The sequence below is a fragment of the Suricata suricatta genome, chromosome 16 (assembly GCF_006229205.1).
Source record: "Suricata suricatta isolate VVHF042 chromosome 16, meerkat_22Aug2017_6uvM2_HiC, whole genome shotgun sequence".
In the NCBI taxonomy this organism is placed as follows: domain Eukaryota; kingdom Metazoa; phylum Chordata; class Mammalia; order Carnivora; family Herpestidae; genus Suricata; species Suricata suricatta.
In genome coordinates, this window is record NC_043715.1 from 26,493,954 (window position 1) to 26,511,412 (window position 17,459).

General features: G+C 54.8%; 1 protein-coding gene across 1 annotated transcript in view; it reads right to left on the reverse strand.

Annotated features, from left to right (window-relative positions):
• Positions 1–243: 243 nt before the first annotated feature.
• The window catches only part of SLC12A3 (solute carrier family 12 member 3), a 30,863-nt gene continuing 13,647 nt past the window's right edge, over positions 244–17,459 (reverse strand). Inside the window, exons 14-25 of the mRNA XM_029925147.1 lie at positions 16,470–16,625; positions 15,713–15,812; positions 14,828–14,939; positions 14,288–14,428; positions 12,878–12,984; positions 11,478–11,560; positions 10,127–10,216; positions 9,282–9,383; positions 7,573–7,684; positions 5,356–5,442; positions 2,218–2,353; positions 244–343 (exon numbers count right to left, since the gene is read on the reverse strand). Of these exons, the coding sequence (XP_029781007.1) occupies positions 272–343; positions 2,218–2,353; positions 5,356–5,442; positions 7,573–7,684; positions 9,282–9,383; positions 10,127–10,216; positions 11,478–11,560; positions 12,878–12,984; positions 14,288–14,428; positions 14,828–14,939; positions 15,713–15,812; positions 16,470–16,625 (1,298 nt within the window). The 3' untranslated portion in view covers positions 244–271. The remainder of the gene's footprint in view (positions 344–2,217; positions 2,354–5,355; positions 5,443–7,572; positions 7,685–9,281; positions 9,384–10,126; positions 10,217–11,477; positions 11,561–12,877; positions 12,985–14,287; positions 14,429–14,827; positions 14,940–15,712; positions 15,813–16,469; positions 16,626–17,459) is intronic.

Below are 17,459 nucleotides of genomic sequence, written 5' to 3' on the forward strand. Positions count from 1 at the left end.
CGTGTTCAGGGGAGTCGGCGAGGCCTGGGAGGAGTGAGGCCCTGGATGTCTGCCAGCTGACTGTCAGGCGAGGGGGCACAGGGGACGCAGGCCGAGGCATGCGCTAAGGAGCCCCCACCCCCACCCCGGGCTGCGTTTACTGGAGCTCCAGGCCCTTCTGCCTCACAGGAGGGCTCGGTCCTGAGGCCACCTGAGCTGAGCACCTCTGGATCCCTTCCCAGAGTGGACGCCTGGGCCTCTGCGACAGGCCTCCCCTCCCACTGGGGACTACTTACATGACCACCAGCGCGGCGTCCTGAGAGGAATCCAGCAGGATCTCATTCAGCCTCACCTGCCGAAGGGACTGGGGCCAAGACAAGCCACGTGGTCACTGCCCGCGTCCTCGGGAGAGGTCCCCGCCAAGCCCACAGGACTCTTTTAACATTCACACCACAAGCATGCGTTGTTCCCCCTAAGCTATTACAGACACTCTTTCCCCTGAGACGGAAGGGGACTCTCAGAGTCACCGAGTGCCAAGTTCACCTTGAGAAGCCCTCTGTGGCTTTTCCTCACTGGACCTTATTACCACGGCCGGGGGGGCATCGCCGGGGGAGCGAGCACCTTCTGTGGTGTGGAGGGAGATGGGTCCAAATCTCAGCCCTGAGAGCTCGCCGCAGAGAGACCCCGGGCAAGGCACATGGGCTCCCTGGGCTTCACTGTCTTCACTGCAAAATGGGTGAAATGATCCCCTCCCCAGGGGAAGGTGGGCGGTGTTGAGAGCGGCGACCCATACAAAAGCACCAAGCCGAGGTCCTGGCATGCGGAAGGCTCTTGATAAGATAGAGTCAGAGCAGAGGAGGAAGGTGCCACCTCCTCCGCCATATCAGGCCGGGCCAGAGCCTTCCTGGGACACTACGCTTTCTCCAGCGTTTCCCAAGGAGTTGCGAGCCCTCTGGGACAGGCCCTCAGGCCTGTGACAGATCAGAATTCCCCAAAGCTTATGTGAGGTTGGGTTGGAGGCTCCCTCCCACCCCCAGACCTGTCTCCAGATTGTTCAGAAATGATTGATACTCAAGAGTCTGATCGTGGGAGGACACCCTAAAGAACGGAAAACTATGGGGGCAGTGAGTTCACTGAGATCCCGGACTCCAGACCCTGCACTAGTGGCATCCATGAGGAGTAATTCTTCCTTGCGGGAACTGTCCCGTGGGTGGTAGGATGGTTAACAGCATCCCAGGCCTCTACTCTCTAAGTGACATTAGCAATCCCATCCTCCAGTGGTGACAACCAAAAGTTGAAGCTGAAGCACACAGACCTGAAGGTGCAAAGGCCCTGAGGCAGCAGGGTGTTTGGTCTGTTTGAGGAGCCGTGGCTCTAGCATGGCCGGAGCAAGGTGAGTTTGCCAGTTCCCAGAGTTTGCCACGTGTCCTCTGAGGGGCAAAGTGGGGGCAGGGGGACCACTGACCCAGAGCACACAGGGAGCAGAACTGTGATTCCTAGGTCCCCTCCCTCCTCCCACAGCTTGGCCACCACAAGTGGCCACAGCAGCCACACTTTCCTGTAGGCCTTGAAAGACTCTGGAAGATGCTGTCTGGGTAGGGGCACCCATGGTTTTACGCTGCATGCAGGATGGGGTCCAAGGCTAAGGGAACCCATCAGGCAGCTTTTTAGGCCCACAGCACAAGGTCAGCCTTGACCTTCGCCACCTGTCTCAGGAATCTCTCCCACCAGCCATAGAGCAGAGAGGGAGAGCTCCGGCCAGTCCATTGCCATGGCCGGGGGGACTCAAATGGGCAGGAGGACCAGACTCTCATGCTAAGAATGGTTCTGAGTTCTACGACTAAGCTACTGAGCACCTGTGGCTTGAGGATACCACAGAGGCTGGGGCACGGTGGAGGAGGCGGGTCAAGAAGAGGGTTAAGAAAGTTCAGAACACGGGGTGCCTGGGTAGCTCAGTGGGTTAACCATCAGACTCTTGATATCAGCTCAGATCATGATCTCACAGTTCATGGGTTCCAGCCCCACATCGGGCTGTATGCTGACAGTGCACAGCCTGCTTGGGATTCTCTCCCTCTCTCTCTCTCTTCCCCTCTCCCACTCTCTTGCTTGCTCTCTCTCAAAATAAATAAACTTGAAAAAAAAGAAAGAAACAAAGCTCAGGACAGATAAGCCACATGGCCCTGACCCAGAGGAGTGCCTTGACCCCCATCCCCCGCAAGGCCCTTCTGTCTCCGGTACCTTGACTCTGTTCTTGTTAATCTCCTCATCTGAGATCTTCCACGGGCAGTCCTGCCTCATCTCGGTGACGGCAGCCTCATCCTTGAAGCCGTCATTCAGGCGGAAGGGTGCGATCATGTCCTCAAACCGCTTGATGCTACGGTCAGAGAGAGCAGGTGAGGCCAGGTGAGATGGCCCGGTTTCCATGGGAACCAGGTCCCCCAAGGGAGATGGAGATGGGCCCCAAAGGCACACACTTCATAGGCTGAGCCCATTCTGCCACTGAGGTTCACATCAAAGCAGCTTCCTGTAGAAATCAGCCCTGAACCTGGGCCTGGCATTCAACCAACCTTCCGCAAGCTGTGCACATTGACCGCCTTGGGATCCACCTCCACCCACCTGTCTGGTGCCCGGGCTTCTCCTGAGCACTATCATGTGCCAGGCTTCATGCTACAGGCCAGGGAACAAACCCCACAAGGTCCCCTATCTAGGGAGCCCACAGTCTGCTGGGCCATCAATAGGACAATATAGAGGGAAAGTTTCCTGAAGGCGCAAACCGAGTACCAGGACAGGAAATATTCGGGGCGGGGAACGCCTCCCTGAAGCCAAAGGATGCCTGTCCTGAAGCCAGCTCTTCACAGGCCAGCGGGTGCTGAAGCACACAGAACTGAAGGTGCAAAGACCCTGAGGCAGCAGTGTGTTCGGTCTGTTTGCGGAGCAACGGAGGAGCCAGCATGGCCGCAGCAAGGTGAGTGCAGGGGAAAGTGGGGGGCCCAGATCCGGCAGGCCTTCGTGACTTGCCGTGAGACGGCAAGCTGGTGCAGGCTGTTCTGTGACTTGACTTACATGATTCAAAATGGACATTTGGACTGGGCAGCATTCAGATGAAGCCACCTGAAGCCATGTGGCTGGATGAGCTCACACGGGGGACAGAGTCAAGAGGAAAAAAATCTCAGGGCCCAATCTGAAGGATGCTGACAAGTTTAAGTCAGGTAAAGGAGCAATAGCCAGCAATTAAAACTGGAAAGAAGGATCACTAAAGCAGGAGGCGTCCTGTCAAGGGTGATGTCTCTGAAGCCGGAAGAACTGCTTCAGGAAGGATTGCTGTGTCCAATGCAGTGGCGAGGCAGAGAAAGATGAGGACAGGAGTGGGTTCCATGGACTCGGTGGTGCGGAGGGCAGCAGTGACACTGGCGAGGCCGATTTCCGTGAGGAAGTGGCCACGAAGGGCATAAATCTCTTTGGAGAAGTTGGGCTGTGCGAAGGAGGGGACAGTGGGCCAGGAGGTGGAGGCAGAGAGGGGACAAGGCGAAGGTTTTAAAGACCCGGGCTGCTGGATGGGGTTTGCGTGCTTTTGCTCTCAGACTCGAAGGGTATCCCGGTGTCTCTGCTCAAGGCTTTTCTCAAAGCTTTGCCAACACAGACGGCTGCATTGTCTCGTGTGTTCTGGTCAGTCTGTGCTGCGTTCTGGTGGCTCCCGACTTCCTCTAGCCTGCTCTCGGGCCGGAGTAAACCCTGGCGGCCAGAGCTGTGACCACTCACCTCTGCCCCAACACTCAGTAAGGGCCATATGCCCATCACCCCTGCCTAGCTCCTTTCTTCTCTCAATTTCCTTCCCTCTCTAGGTCATGGGGAATATAAGGGAGAAGTAAGAGGTTGGATGGACCTTACTTTACACTAAGGAGTAGGAGTTCTGGGAAACCTGAGTTAGACTGATTTACAGAAAGCAAACTCTATTGTAAATGTCTTCGTCTCAGAATATGAAACTGAATCATTGAGCAAGTAAATAATCATCCCTTCTGCTCCACCATTAAGCCTAGCAACAGGTTCACACAGGGGTTTGCTTAAAGTCTGTGTCCTTGCTGTTGCAGGGGTGGGAAGAGCTGTAGCCCAGACTCTTCAATGTTCGCCCCACTCCAAGCACCAGTGTGTTCATATAAATAACATCAGGGGCTGTAGCTACCACATTCCCGCCTCAGGGCCTTTGTAACTTCAGTTCTGGGATTCGCCTCTACCACGGCCCCTGCCCTCCAGCCATGTGCTTCTGGGCATGTGACGTTGCCACCCCTGGCCATGGCCAACTGGAGCAAAGGTAGCCAAGAAATAGGCTTTGCAGCAACCTCTACCATGGCTTGGCAGGAAGGGCTAAGCTGGGCCAAGTCATAGTTCCTTTTTCAGGAACTTAAATTAGAGCTGAGACCTCATGAAAAGGTCAAGGTCTAGAGCTCAGAAGCCAAGAGTAGGCAGAAGTCATGAATCTAGCATTTAAAAGAAATTTTTGAGTGTTTATTTTTGAGACAGAGAGAGACAGAGGGTGAGCGGAGGAGGGGCGGAGAGAGAGGGAGACACAAAATCCTAAGCAGGCTCCAGGCTCTGAGCTGTCAGCACAGAGCTAGATGGGGGGTTCTAACTCACTAACCACGAGATCATGACCTGAACGATGTTGGACGCTTAACCGACTGAGCCACCCAGGCACCCCTAATCCAGCATTTTTGGATATCGACTCAAGACTGTCTTTAAGACAGTGGTTCTCAAAGTGGGGTGCCTGGCCCAGCAGCTGAGAGCTTATTAGTGATGCAGATTCTCAGGCACTAACCCAGATCTGCCGACTCAGAATCTTGGGGCGGGGCGGGGGAGGGGGACCCAGCAAGCTGTGTTGTCATAAGCCCTTCCTTGTGATTCTGACACAGGCCAAGGTCTGAGGACCCCTGCTTTACGAAAACATGCAGGGTGCTGGAGAAAATTTAGAAATTTATGAGTAGTGAGCAGTGGGAAGTGTAAAGCCAGACACCCCCCTCTGCAGGCCCCCCGCAGGCCCGTGAGGAGGTTTGGGGGGGGGGGTCCCTTGAGGATGAAACACCTGCCTCCCCTCCAGTGGCAGAACGGGGGACGTGTACCAGCGTGTAAACACTCACTCTAAGCACAAACGTGAACATTCACCGTCCTCCAGCCCAGCTGTGTTTCTGGCCAGCCCAGAGCTCTGACATGCAAAGGAAGAAACACTGGCAGGAAATGAATCGGCCGCAAAGTCCTACCTTTCCTCTGTCTCCCCCGAGCCCTGTCTAGGGGCTGCCTGCTGTGGCCCACCGGGCACCAAGGGGCAACACACACAGGGGACCTTCCTTCTGCTCGGGAAGCAAGTCCCCACAGAGAACTTACTGCTCAGCCCGCGGCTTCTGGTTGATGTCGGGAAGGACGTGAACTTCGTGGAATCCCAGTCGGAACTTGCTCAGCAAAGAAATGATCCTGGAAGATGGAGACTTTTAAACATGCGTTTTTCCATTCAGTGGCTTTGTCTACTAAGGACACTGAGCAGTGAAGACAGCAGATTAAACCCTGCGCTCAGGGAGTTTGCATTCAGGACAAGAGCCAAATATTGATAAAGTAGGTCAGATGGGGACAAGCAATTGGAAAAGTAGTGGAGCAGGATTTCCCCAAGTATCTGGTGGCCATCTCTGTACGAAGACACCTTACATTTTAATGTGTCTGTATATCTGTGGGGGACCTTGTCACAATACAGAGTCCAGTTCATCTGGTCTGGGCTGGGGGCTGGGATTCTGCATTCTGACAAGCCCCCAGGTGATGTGATACTGCCGCTCCATGGACCCTTAGCAAGGGTCTAAGGGACGGGAAGGTAAACCACAGGAAATTACAGGGTGGGCTAAGGAGACGGAGATGGCACACACGAACTAAATGCAGAACCAGGAGTAACAAGCCACATAGCACTGGCTTTGCATTCAACAGGGGAGGAGGCGTCAACTACTGTTTGTGGCAGTGTAAGATCATTTGAAGGGGGTGTGGTGTCCACACTGGAGCTTTCTAAATAATATACGTGACTTGGCTCTAGCCCACCCACTGCATCAGAATCCCTGGACGAGGCAGGGCTTTGGGGATACCCCAGAACGAGTTAGCAGGGTTTGAGGTCATGGGGGTGGGAAGTCCAAATGAGTGAGAGCATGGGGGTGCAAGAGGTGAAGTGGGAGCAGTGAGTAGCTAGCTGGGGGAGGCAAAAGGTGGGGATAAACCTTAAGGATCAGATAGGGGCCACTGCTGGTCCCTGAACTTGGGAGTGAACTTAGGAAGCAGAGCTGGGGACAGAGGTGTTGGTGTGCAGTGTGGGGGTGAAGGAGGCAGCGCAAGCCCGACCTTGGGGTCACAAGGAGGCAGGAAGAGGGCTTGGCCTGGTGGAGGGACAGTTGGGAGGCAGAGGACATTCCACAACCTTCCCATACAGGATATCCCGTGACCCCACAGTGCCATGGTCTTCAGCTCAACTAAACTCCCTGAGCCCGGCTTCCATTCAGGGCTGGAAGTGGCAGCTGGGCTGGCAAAGCCCTTCCTGGCTTCTGGCTTCTGGCTTCTGGAAATCACAGAGAAGCTAGATGCTGCTCTTTCCAAGCCACGCTCTCCGTGACGCTGCTGAGAAGGGCCTTCCGGTACAGAAGCTCTCAGCAGGGACGAGGACAACCATATGGGATTGCTGGTCGCTCTTAAGTGGCACAAGGGCGACTGAGAAGGTGATGTGGGGATGTAGTCCTGGTGCAGGACCACGGCGGCACAGGCCACAGGGCCCCGACCCTGGGGCACCGTGGCTGGGATCGTTGCAGAGTTGGGCCGAGTTCTTTCTTTGCTAATTAACTGCGGGACCTTGAGCAAGCCGCCCATCATTCCCAACCTGTCTGCCCTGCCCAGCAGTCTTCCATCCTACAGCCTTTCACGTGACCTTGCTCTTGCATTCAAACAACCATGGCCGACTCTAGGCACACAGGAGCCACCGGCCTGACTGCACACCTGTTTACCTGCCTTACCCTTGACTTCCTTTTGAACTTAAATCAACTCACATTCTTACGTAGCCGCCTCTTAAAAGGAAACATCATGTGGCAACGTTCAAAAGAAAACCAGCAGCTCTTGCCGGAAAGTGGCGATCGATAACCCCAATAAGCCACCATGGCTGAATTCAGGCCGGCTGCCAGCCAAGTTCCCCTCCACAACCCCCACTCCCAGCCAGGCCTGTCCTTTGTCACTGAGACAGATTGGATGGGTTCCCCAGCAGAGAGCCCTTCTCCTGTGGAATGAGCCACACGATTGGAGGAGAATTAAATGTCACTCCTCACCAAGAAAATTCAGTAGGATTTGCTTTCCCATCTCTTGGCCACTAAAGTCACCTGTCTCTCCGTCATGGCTGGACCTAGAGTGCCTGCAGCTTATTAAATGGTGGCCAGGACACTGAAGCCTGCTCCTGCCCAGAGCTCACTCACCACTGCTGTGACCGGAGAGCGCGGAGTCTGCCTGGAGCAGTGGTGCCCGTAGGGGGGTGCAGGGTGGGGCACATCTGGGGAAAGCTGGGATGGCCCTGGACCAGCGACCCCCACTTACGCCTTTCTCTCCTGGTCCATCCTGTTGATCTGTCCACCCACGAACACACGGATCCTGCATTTGCTCCATCTCTTCTTGCGGTGGAGGAGATAGGGGATGAGGAGGGTGAGGCCTGGCAAGGAGGGTCCCCATAAATCAAGAGGGAATTGCTCTCAGGATAGGACACTCTCTGGGTTCCTGCCCCGCTCTGCCACTGGCAAACCTCTTCCCCTCTCTGGACCTCAGTTTACCCATCTGTATAATGACGGTGCTAGACTAAACCAGAGCAGCACGCAGGGCTCTGTGGGCTGGAGGTCATTTGGCCTGCATGATGTTTTTATTTATTTATTTATTTACTTACTTACTTACTTTTAAATAAAATTTATTGTCAAATCAGCTAACATACAGTGTGAAAAGCGTGCTCTTGGGTTTTGGGGTAGATTCCCATGGTTCATCGCTTACATTTGACACCCAGTGCTCATCCCAACAAGTGCTCTCCCCTCTGCCCATCACACAGTTTCCCCTCCCCCCCTCCCCCCCCACCTCCCCGTCAACCCTCAGACTGTTCTCTGTATTTAAGAGTTTCTTATGGTTTGCCTCCCTCCCTCTCTGTTTCTATTTTTCCTTTCCCTTCCCCTATGGTCTTCTGTTAAGTTTCTCAAAATCCACATATGAGTGAAAACATATGATACTTGTCTTCTCTGACTGACTTATTTCACTCGGCATAATACCCTCCAGTTCCATCCACGTTGCTGCAAATGGTAGGATTTATTCTTTCTCATCTGCATGATGTTTTTAAATAAGTGAGCTGACATTTAATAATTGGAGGCTTTTTAGGGTGCCTAGGTGGCTCAGTTGGTTAAGCGTCTGACTTCGGCTCAGGGCATGATCTCACAGTTCTTGGGTTCGAGCCCTGTATTGGGTTCTGTGCTGACAACTCAGAGCACGGAGCCTGCTTCAGATTCTGTGTCTCCCCCTTTCTCTGCCCCTCCCCCGCTTGCACTCTGTCTCTCTCTCTCAAAAATAAACACTAAAGAAATGTTTATAATAATTGGGGGCTTTCCATGTGAAAATCTGGATTGCTGGCATTTTTTGTCAATAAAAGATTTGACCAGTGGATGGGAACCCTTATCCTTCCTTGTCATCTCTCCATATAAGGCCGAAGACCAGCTGTCACTAATCACTGCCTAACCCTGGACAAGTTACTTCACCACTCTATACCTCAGTTTCCTTATTTGTAAAGGCCTCTCATACTAGTTCCTACCTAGGGATTGTGTTAGGTTAGCCTGCACAAGCACTCAATGTCAGGCAAGTGTAAGCGTTCTCTCTCTGCTAGCTTTCATCAATAGGATACACACTACTGGAGCGGAAACAGTTTCTTTCTACGTGGGAGAGGGTATCTTTCTTCAGGGACAGAAGAACATTCCTACCACATTTCTGCGCACTGGCCCATCTCCCCCAACGATGGCAGGTGCCTGTGGTCCCTAAGCCCATCTCGTCTGCACATTCCATCCATGCCAGCCTCAGCTCCTCCTGCAAACTGCTCCATTTTACAGCCGAAAATCTGGGGGCCCAGAGAGGGGCCCAGCCAGGTTCCCCCAAGCCCAGAGGTGGGCCCGAAGGCCCCTATTCCCCATTGCTGGGCCCCAAGGCCCCTCCAGGAGCCCTGCCGAGTGGCTATGGAGGGAGGACAGCCTCGAGGAGAGCTGGGGTCCAGGCAGGGCACTGACCTCCGTCGTCAAATAGCCAGTAGATGTCTATGGTCTTCTTGCCCTGCTCAGACTGGAAGATGGTGCTGGCCTGCTCCTCCCGCACCAGGCCCTCGGGGTCCACTGCGGGAGCAGAGGGGCAGGTCACCTCAGAGCAGTGCATGTTCGTATGCCTGCGTCTGTCTGAAAACAGAACCAGCTGCGCTGTGAGGTGGGTGCGCTGTCCCCCAGGCCGGGCACACAGAGGCCGGAGCACCCTGCTCAGGGTGTGCATGGTGGGGACTGGCCCAGATCACCACCAACGACTCTCCTGACAGTGGGACCCTCATACCCGATTCTAAGGCAGGTGGACCAGGAGCAGGGGTCCCAGACATGCAGGGCTGGGACCTGCCTCTCCCTCGCTCCTGGTGTCTCCCTCCCAGGATTCTGGTGGGCACTGGAGAGCAGGGACCATTCTCTTTAAAAGCCCCCTGTGCCCCTCACAAATGCCCACAGGGGCCCCCAGCTCCTGCGCCGTTCCCCTCCCTCCCAGAGCCTCGGTGGGAAGGGACTGAAGGAGACACCTAAGCCTCTCCTCCCGGCCTGTGACATCTGAGAGTGGCCACGTGCCCTTGGAAGGGTTGGACATGGGCCACAGAGCCAGCTGGTGGGTTCCCACAATGTCAGGATACTGAATTCCTGCGGACGGTTGTGATGCTGAATATTGCCCAAGTCCGCCTGTTCTGGCCCCCAGTTACCCACCCCCAAGGTTCTTGAGCACCTCCTGCCCTTGACCTCCTGCCCTTGACCAGCTTCCCTCCTGATCCACCCCTAGCTGCCCCATGAGGTGAGTGCGCCTTAAGCCTCTAAGTAAGGTAGGGACTGACATGTGCCTGAGACAGATGGCCTGGCCCCGCTGGCGCTGGCTTCTTTGCTGGCCTCCGCTGGGTCAAACACAGGGTCAAACACCGGGTTAACTGCAAGAGAAAGGACAGCCTTGTACCTAGGCACTCCTTGCCCATGGCACTTCCCAGTTCCTCCTCTTCCAGGCTCCCCCTGACTGCACCTTCCACTCTCCTGGTCCCTGCCCCCTGATCCAGGAGCCCTCACACCATCCCCCCTTCTCAGCAAAAGTCCCCATCCTCTGAGAGGCCTTTCTGACCACATGCCCTGTGTCGGTGTCACCATCTAAAATGACTTGTTGCGAGGGTGGGGGGCGCGCCTGGGTGGCTCAGTTGGTTAAGCATCCGACTTCAGCTTAGGTCATGATCTCACAGTTCATGAGTTTGAGCCCCGCGTCCAGCTCTGTGCTGACAGCTCAGAGCCTGGAACCTGTTTCGGATTCTGTGTCTCCCTCTCTCTCTGCTCCTTCCCCATTCATGTTCTGTCTCTCTCTGACTCTCAAAAATAAATAAAAGTTTAAAAATTTTTTAAAAATAAAATCAAGTAATAAAATAAAATAAAAGACTGTGGGCCCACCGCACTTGCTGTGGGAACATCAGCGTCCCGGGGGGCAGACTTTGTTTTGTTCCCTGCGGTGCCCCTAGCGCCTGGCACAGCATCCGTCAGGAGCATGGCTGTGCTCTATAAACACTGGCTGCACCAGTATTCCTCGCCCAGCTGTGGGTGCCGCGCATGCTGTCTGCGCGGGTGACATAGACCAGCACAACCCAGGCCCCACCTGCCAGAAAGGTAGCGTCTGCACCTGTCAGTCCCCCTGTGTTGCTCCATTTGTTTTCTAGGTTATATATTATTGCTTTCAGCCCGGTACATATGACTAATTCACAGTCTGAGGATTCCTGTGTGACTAAATGTAACACTCGGTGCCCCAAAGGTCTTGGAGATGCCCAGTCTCTGCGGCCTGCGTCATATTCCGGTGTCTTTATGTGGGCACTCTCCTTTCTCCCCTCTTTTCCCTATTAGATCCTTATCTCAACTGGTCACAAAAACCCTGATAGTGATTGGGGAGCTCTGAGTTCCAGTCTCGTTTCTGTTCCCAGCTGGAGGCGTGACCTCAAACTGTTCACTTCCCTTTTCTGGGTCTCAGTTTCCTCATGTGGAAACCTGATGAGTTCTAAGATGCCATCAAAAGCTAACATTTTATGAATCTATGCGTTTTTATTCCTTATTAATTTCCCCCTCTCTTCCCTCCACCACTTAAAAAAATCGGGTTCTAGAACTTTCTGGGATCCTGTTCTGGTTTTGACAGGCAGGCCAAGCAGCGGGGCGTGGACTCACTGTGTGCCTGCATCACTTCCGAGATGTTGAGCCCCTCACGCATCCTCATGACACACACGCCGTAGTTGAAATCAAAAGCATCGCTGGGAAGAGAAGATGTGGGGTCAGGCTCCTCCCAGTCTCAGCCCCCAGCCCCCAGGAGACCAGATGTCTAGAGTTGGCCTTGGCTCCCACCATGCCCTTCCTTCTCTCCGGGCCCATCTCCCCCTCTCTATAACACACAAGCAGAACCGGAGAGTCCCCCAGGACCCCCTGGCTCTATGGCACCATGGATGCTGTGATCCCTGGTCTCAGAGGGAAACCACGCCAGGCCCTGTCCTCCTGATACATTTGGATAATCCAAACAACCCTGCCAACAGAGGCGGGCTTGCGAATCACTAGCCCCATTTTACAGATGCAAGACTTGAGTGTTGGGGAGAAACTTGCCCACGATTACACACTAAGAAAGTGGCCGGCTGGGTTTGGAGTCAAATGGCCGAGACAGAACCCTGAGAGCAGACACACACACACACACACACACACACACACACACACACACAGGAATGGCCTTGCTCAGGAAGGCAGCAAAAGCTGGTCTCTATGGAATGTCTAGAAGACTCCTGCCCCAGAGACCACCAGTATGACTTGATCTGAGGAGCTAAGCATCGCCCCCATCGGTTCATTTAGTTACACATCTCTGGGACAGGGCTTCTCAGGCCCCAGCATTTTGGGGTCTTGGAGCGCCAAAGCAGGGGTGGGGGGGGTGCTGGAGAACAGATTGTCTACCACCTCCTGCTCTGACTGTGTCAGAGGCTGAGGGTCAGGGCTCAGGGTCAGGCAGCCCGGTCACAGCAGACCTGGAACCCTCGGCCTCTGTTCTGGAAACGCTTCTACACACTGCCTCCCTATGCCACATCCACACACAAGAGCAACCCAGGCAGGCATTTGCTGGTGGATGCACAGCGAGAGGTGAAGAAGAAAGGGTTTGAAGTTCACCCTGAAATCCCCTGGGAATTCCCACATGGTCGCCTCCTGGGAGACCTTCTGTAGCCCACAGGTGGGCACAAGTTTTCACCTAAAACCCCACATTTTCAACTTCTCTGAAAAACCAGAAGACCTGGTAACACCAAACCCTGGCGCACTTTTCTGCCTGGGCACAGCGGCTGGAACCAAGTGACAGTGGCTCACTCTGGCCTGCTCCCCATCGTCCCACACCTGGCCAGTCCCCTTCCCTGTGTCCCCTGCCCGCTCCCTGCCCATCTCGGTGTCGGGGCCCCATAGGTCAGAGCGGCAAGCCCTCAGTGGGTCTGTCTTCCTGAGCTTTGAACCAACTTCTTGTAACACTCACTGCTTCCCAAGGCCAGGAAAACTCCCAGGGTCAACAGCCTCCCCAGGCCTGCCTGCCTTGTGCCCTCACTCACTGCAGGATGCCAATGTAGTCCTCCACTGTGGCCGGGTGTGCCGACTGCCAGTTCTTCTTGAAGCCAACCACCAGAATGTTGGGCTTCATTCTCCCGAGACCTGTGGCCTGTGGGGGGTGGTGGGAGGTGAGGGACAAGGCCTCATGCCCCACCGGGCTCTGTTCTAGGGTGGGGCGCTCTCAGCCCCAGCTGCCCTCTCCGCCAGGGGGCGAGGGCTCAGGAATTCTATCCTGCCCACCTGGACACACCGTGAGAAAGGAAGCCACTGCCGTTGGCGCTGGAGTATTCCAGTGCCTGCTTCTCCAGGTTACTTCTCATAATGAGAGACTTGAATTCGGATGTCAGGCTTTAGAGCATTTCCAGGCCATCCTACTCACACATCTTTTGTATTTATTTTTTTAGTGTTTGAAAATGTTAAAAAAATTCTTGACATGCAATTCACATAACACAGAATTAACCATTTTAAAGGGTGTATAATAGGGTGGAATTTAGGATATTTGGAATGTTGTGCAACCTCACTTCTGTCTACTCTCAAAATATTTTCATATCCCCCCCAAAGATCCTATATGTTCTTTTTCTAAAAATTTTTAAAAATGTTTTATTTATTTTTGGCACAGAGAGAGACAGAGCATGAGGGAGGGGGCAGAGAGAGAGGGAGACACAGACTCAGAAGCAAGCTCCAGGTTCTGAGCTGTCAGCATAGAGCCTGACGCGGGGCTTGAACCCACGAACGTGAGATCATGACCTGAGCTGAAGTCGGAGGTTTTAACCAACTGAGCCAGCCAGGCGCCCCCTATATGTTCTTTTTTAAAAATCTTGGAAAATATTTAAAAAGATTTTAATGTTTATTTATTGTTGAGAGAGAGACAGAGTGTGAGCAGAGGAGGAGGGGCAGAGAGAAAGGGAGACACAGAATCTGAAGCAGGCTCTGAGCTGTCAGCACAGAGCCCAATGTGGGGCTCAAACCCACGAACCACTATGAGCTCATGACCTGAGCCAAAGTCTGACACTTAACTGACTGAGCCACCTAGGCAGCCCTTGAGAAATATTTAGAATTATTGGAAAGGACTCCCATAAGTTGACTCAGAATTAACAACTGTTATTTTATCCCATTTTACAGATGAGAAACCTGAGAGGTAAAATGTATTGCCTGGCAGAACATTCTAGAACTTGATCTGAGCAGTGGCTTTCCACTACTGGGTGGTATCTGCTTATGTAAACATTTATCAAGCTATGCACTTAATATTTTTTTACTTTGCTGTCTGTAAATTATATTAAAAGAGAAAAACAAGAACTGCTCAAGCTCACACCATCCCCACCGACTTTCAGATCAGTTTCCCCCAGCCCCTGGGCACCCCGAGAAAGTGCCCCAAATTAGCATATCCAGGTTGTCCCACCAAGCCGTGGCACCTGCATGAGGATCTGTACACCACTACGGAGGTCCTCGGCAGTGACGTCTGAGTAGAAGGCCTTGATCTTCCTCTTGCTCAGCCATTTGGTGTGCCCATTGGCGATGAGCCGGAGCTCAGGCATCCTCTGCTTGCGGGGTCCCTGCAGGGGGTGGGGGCAGGTGACCGCAGGGGCTGCCTTCCTTCACCCTCCGGCTTGAATGAGATTCAGCCCCCATCCTCCCTGGACGCTGCACCCCGAGGTGCCTATTTTCCCCTATGGAGTTAGGGCAGGGAAAGAAGAGAAGGGAGGGACGGAGCAAGGTGGGGGAAGGAAGAGGGAGGGAACAGGCAAGAGGCAGGGCAGTAGGGAGAAGCTGGTGACTGGGACAGGGGAGGGGAGAGAATCAGGCCCACAGCAGGGTCCCGTAGGCTCTGCTTGCTCCGCAGCCCCTCTGTCCCCTACCGCCCCCCACACTGCCTGCCTCCCTTCCAAGTGGACTTCGTGCCCAGAGGCTCCTCCAGGGGTACAGCCCCTGCCCCACCTACAGGGACCACTCACAATGAGCACGTGGCCACAGACCATCAGGCTGAGGTTCCGGGTGAAGGTGCCCACGAAGTCAACAAGGGCCGGGCGGAAGTTGGGGGGCCCCGTGAGCACTAGGCACTGGGGGCTGAGGAGGGGAAGGAAAAAGGGCATGAGCCCCCAGGGGTCTAGATGCAAAACGCAAGTGCCGAAAAGCATAAAGACTGGGAGCGGGAGGCTTCGCACTTCGAGGGTCCCTGAGGGTCCCTGTGTCACATGGGCAGGAGACTCCACCTCTGGTCAAGGGCCACTACCAGACTCAGCTGGAGCCAAAATGGGTCACTCACCAGCTGTGCGACCTCAGGCCAGTTACGTAATTTCTCTGTGCCTCAGTGTTCTCATCTGGGACTGGGGTTGAGCAATTTCATATGCCCCAGAGGGCTGTGGTGAGCTGGCGAAGCCACTTTGTGCAGCAACGCGATAGAAACACTTACGGATGACTGTTAGCATTACAGTCTGGTGGGAAGGGGTCCTGGACACACAATTCCCCTCTCCAAGGAGAGGTTTGTCATAGGCAGCCCGACGGATGACTGTGACGGGGATGGCAACACCTGATCGCCCTCACATAGCCCTTCGCATTTCGAAGAGCATATCCCGCCGTGGAAACTCGGGTACAGAGAGGTCACTAGACTTGCTTGGTCCCCACTGAGCAATGTCAACCCCATCTCCCCAGAGCAGGGTGGTTCTCCTCCACCTCTATTCCATCTCTGATGAGCAAGGACCGCGCCCACCCTGGGTCCTGCACCCCCCCCCCCCCCCCCCCCCCCCCCCCCCCCCCCCCCCCCCCCCCCCCCCCCCCCCCCCCCCCCCCCCCCCCCCCCCCTGCAGGTAATGGGGCGTGGCCTGCAGGGCTGTGCTCACCGGTAGTTCTTGATGTGCTCCTCCACCTCGTTGAGGCCCACCGAGTAGCTTAGGGCCAGGTTGTAGGAGCCGGCCTGGACTGAGGAGCCCCAGTTCACCTCTGAGCGTGAGGGGTGAGCACAAGATTAGAAATCCCCAGGGAGAAACCAGGCGCCAAGGGAGGGAATATTGACCTTCTTTAGGAATCAAGCACCGTGGGGGCGGGGCTGGCTGGTGGGCCTCTTCCTGAGGTTTGCACATATCCTATGGCTACATATTTAAACGTGATACTTCATAGTATTAAACTCTACCAAATAGTCTTCTCCCTTGACTAGCATACAATAACCTGGAAAGCCAGGTTCAAATTTAGAACTCTAGGCTTTTGTGGATTTTTGCATCCTGTCCCCAGACCATGCTCAGCCCAGGATCCTTGCTGGCATGCACGTGGATGCCACACTATATCCTGCCCTTTGGTCAGCCAGCGCCTGGACGTCCCTCAGGTCCAGCTGTGCACACCAGCAGGCCATCCATTTCAAGGGGATGGACCTGGGCAGGTAATTCCCGGGTCCTGGGTGCCGGTGGGGGTGGAGTCTGAGTGGACACATTTCCCATAGGCTTCTCCCCCCACGGGGAGGGACGAGGCTGGAGGCTCAGAGCAGGCCCCTTGAGAGCATGGAGCCTGACGCAGGCCCTAGCTGGGCTGAAGGGCAGGATGGCATGCTTGGCGCCCTCAGAGGGAGAAGGGGCACCTGAGCCCCTGGGCAGCTGGACCGCACACCTGGCTTCTTATAGATCACGTAGAGCAGGAGGAAGAGAATGACACCGATAGCGATGACGGCTGCCCACCAGGTGAGGAGGAACATGATGACCACAGAGATGACCGCCCCAAACAGCGCCGTCCACTTGCTGTAGTATCGGAACGAGGGTCTCCACCCTGGGCAGGGGACACAGTTCACACTCAAGCTTCCCCCTGGGCCAGGGCTGCTGGGCAGCACCTGGGTGGCAATGCCAGCAGTGCCCAGAGCCAGAGTCCTGGCCTATACCCACCACCCAGGTCTCCTGGGGCCGGGCCTGGAGGCTCTGGGGAGGACCGCATGCCCGCCTCGGCTGGCACTTGGCCACGTCAGTCTACACCAAGGAGAAGGTATCCAGCTCCGGCCAAACATGGCCACACGTCAGCAAGAGCACCTGCTCCTGTGTCTCTCGGGGAGCCACGGTGGTGAGAGGGCAAGGAAGGACGTGGTTCTGCGGGGCTCCATGCCACCAGACCATGCCAGGCCGGCCACTTCTGACAGCTGCCCCAGGGCACGACTGTGGGGCACCACAGCCTCCGGTCTAAGGCAAAGGTGGCCTGGTGACCAGCCCATTGGGGATTCGGGGATAATCAGAAAAAGGCTTTCTCGAGACTCTTTACTGTCATCTGCTAGAAGGTTATCAGGATGAACACAGAAATTGATGACGTATATGGGCGGCACCCAGAGAGCTGTGCAGTGCACAACCTACAGCAATGCTGACTGTGACTTTGAGCCACTCCCCTCCTTTCCTGGGAGTCAGACTCCTGACTCCTGTAAAACAGGTGGAGGAGGGCACTAGAAAAATCTCTGCACCCTGGAAACAGTGTATGAATCTGCATTCAGTGTACATTGTCAGTGCTTGAGAAAGGAGAGCTATTATGATGAGGATTTCAATAGTTCCTTGAATTGGTTTCAACTTGGGAGGTGACCTTGGTCTAACCCACCTGCACCCATGCCTTCTGTTCCCTCACCCA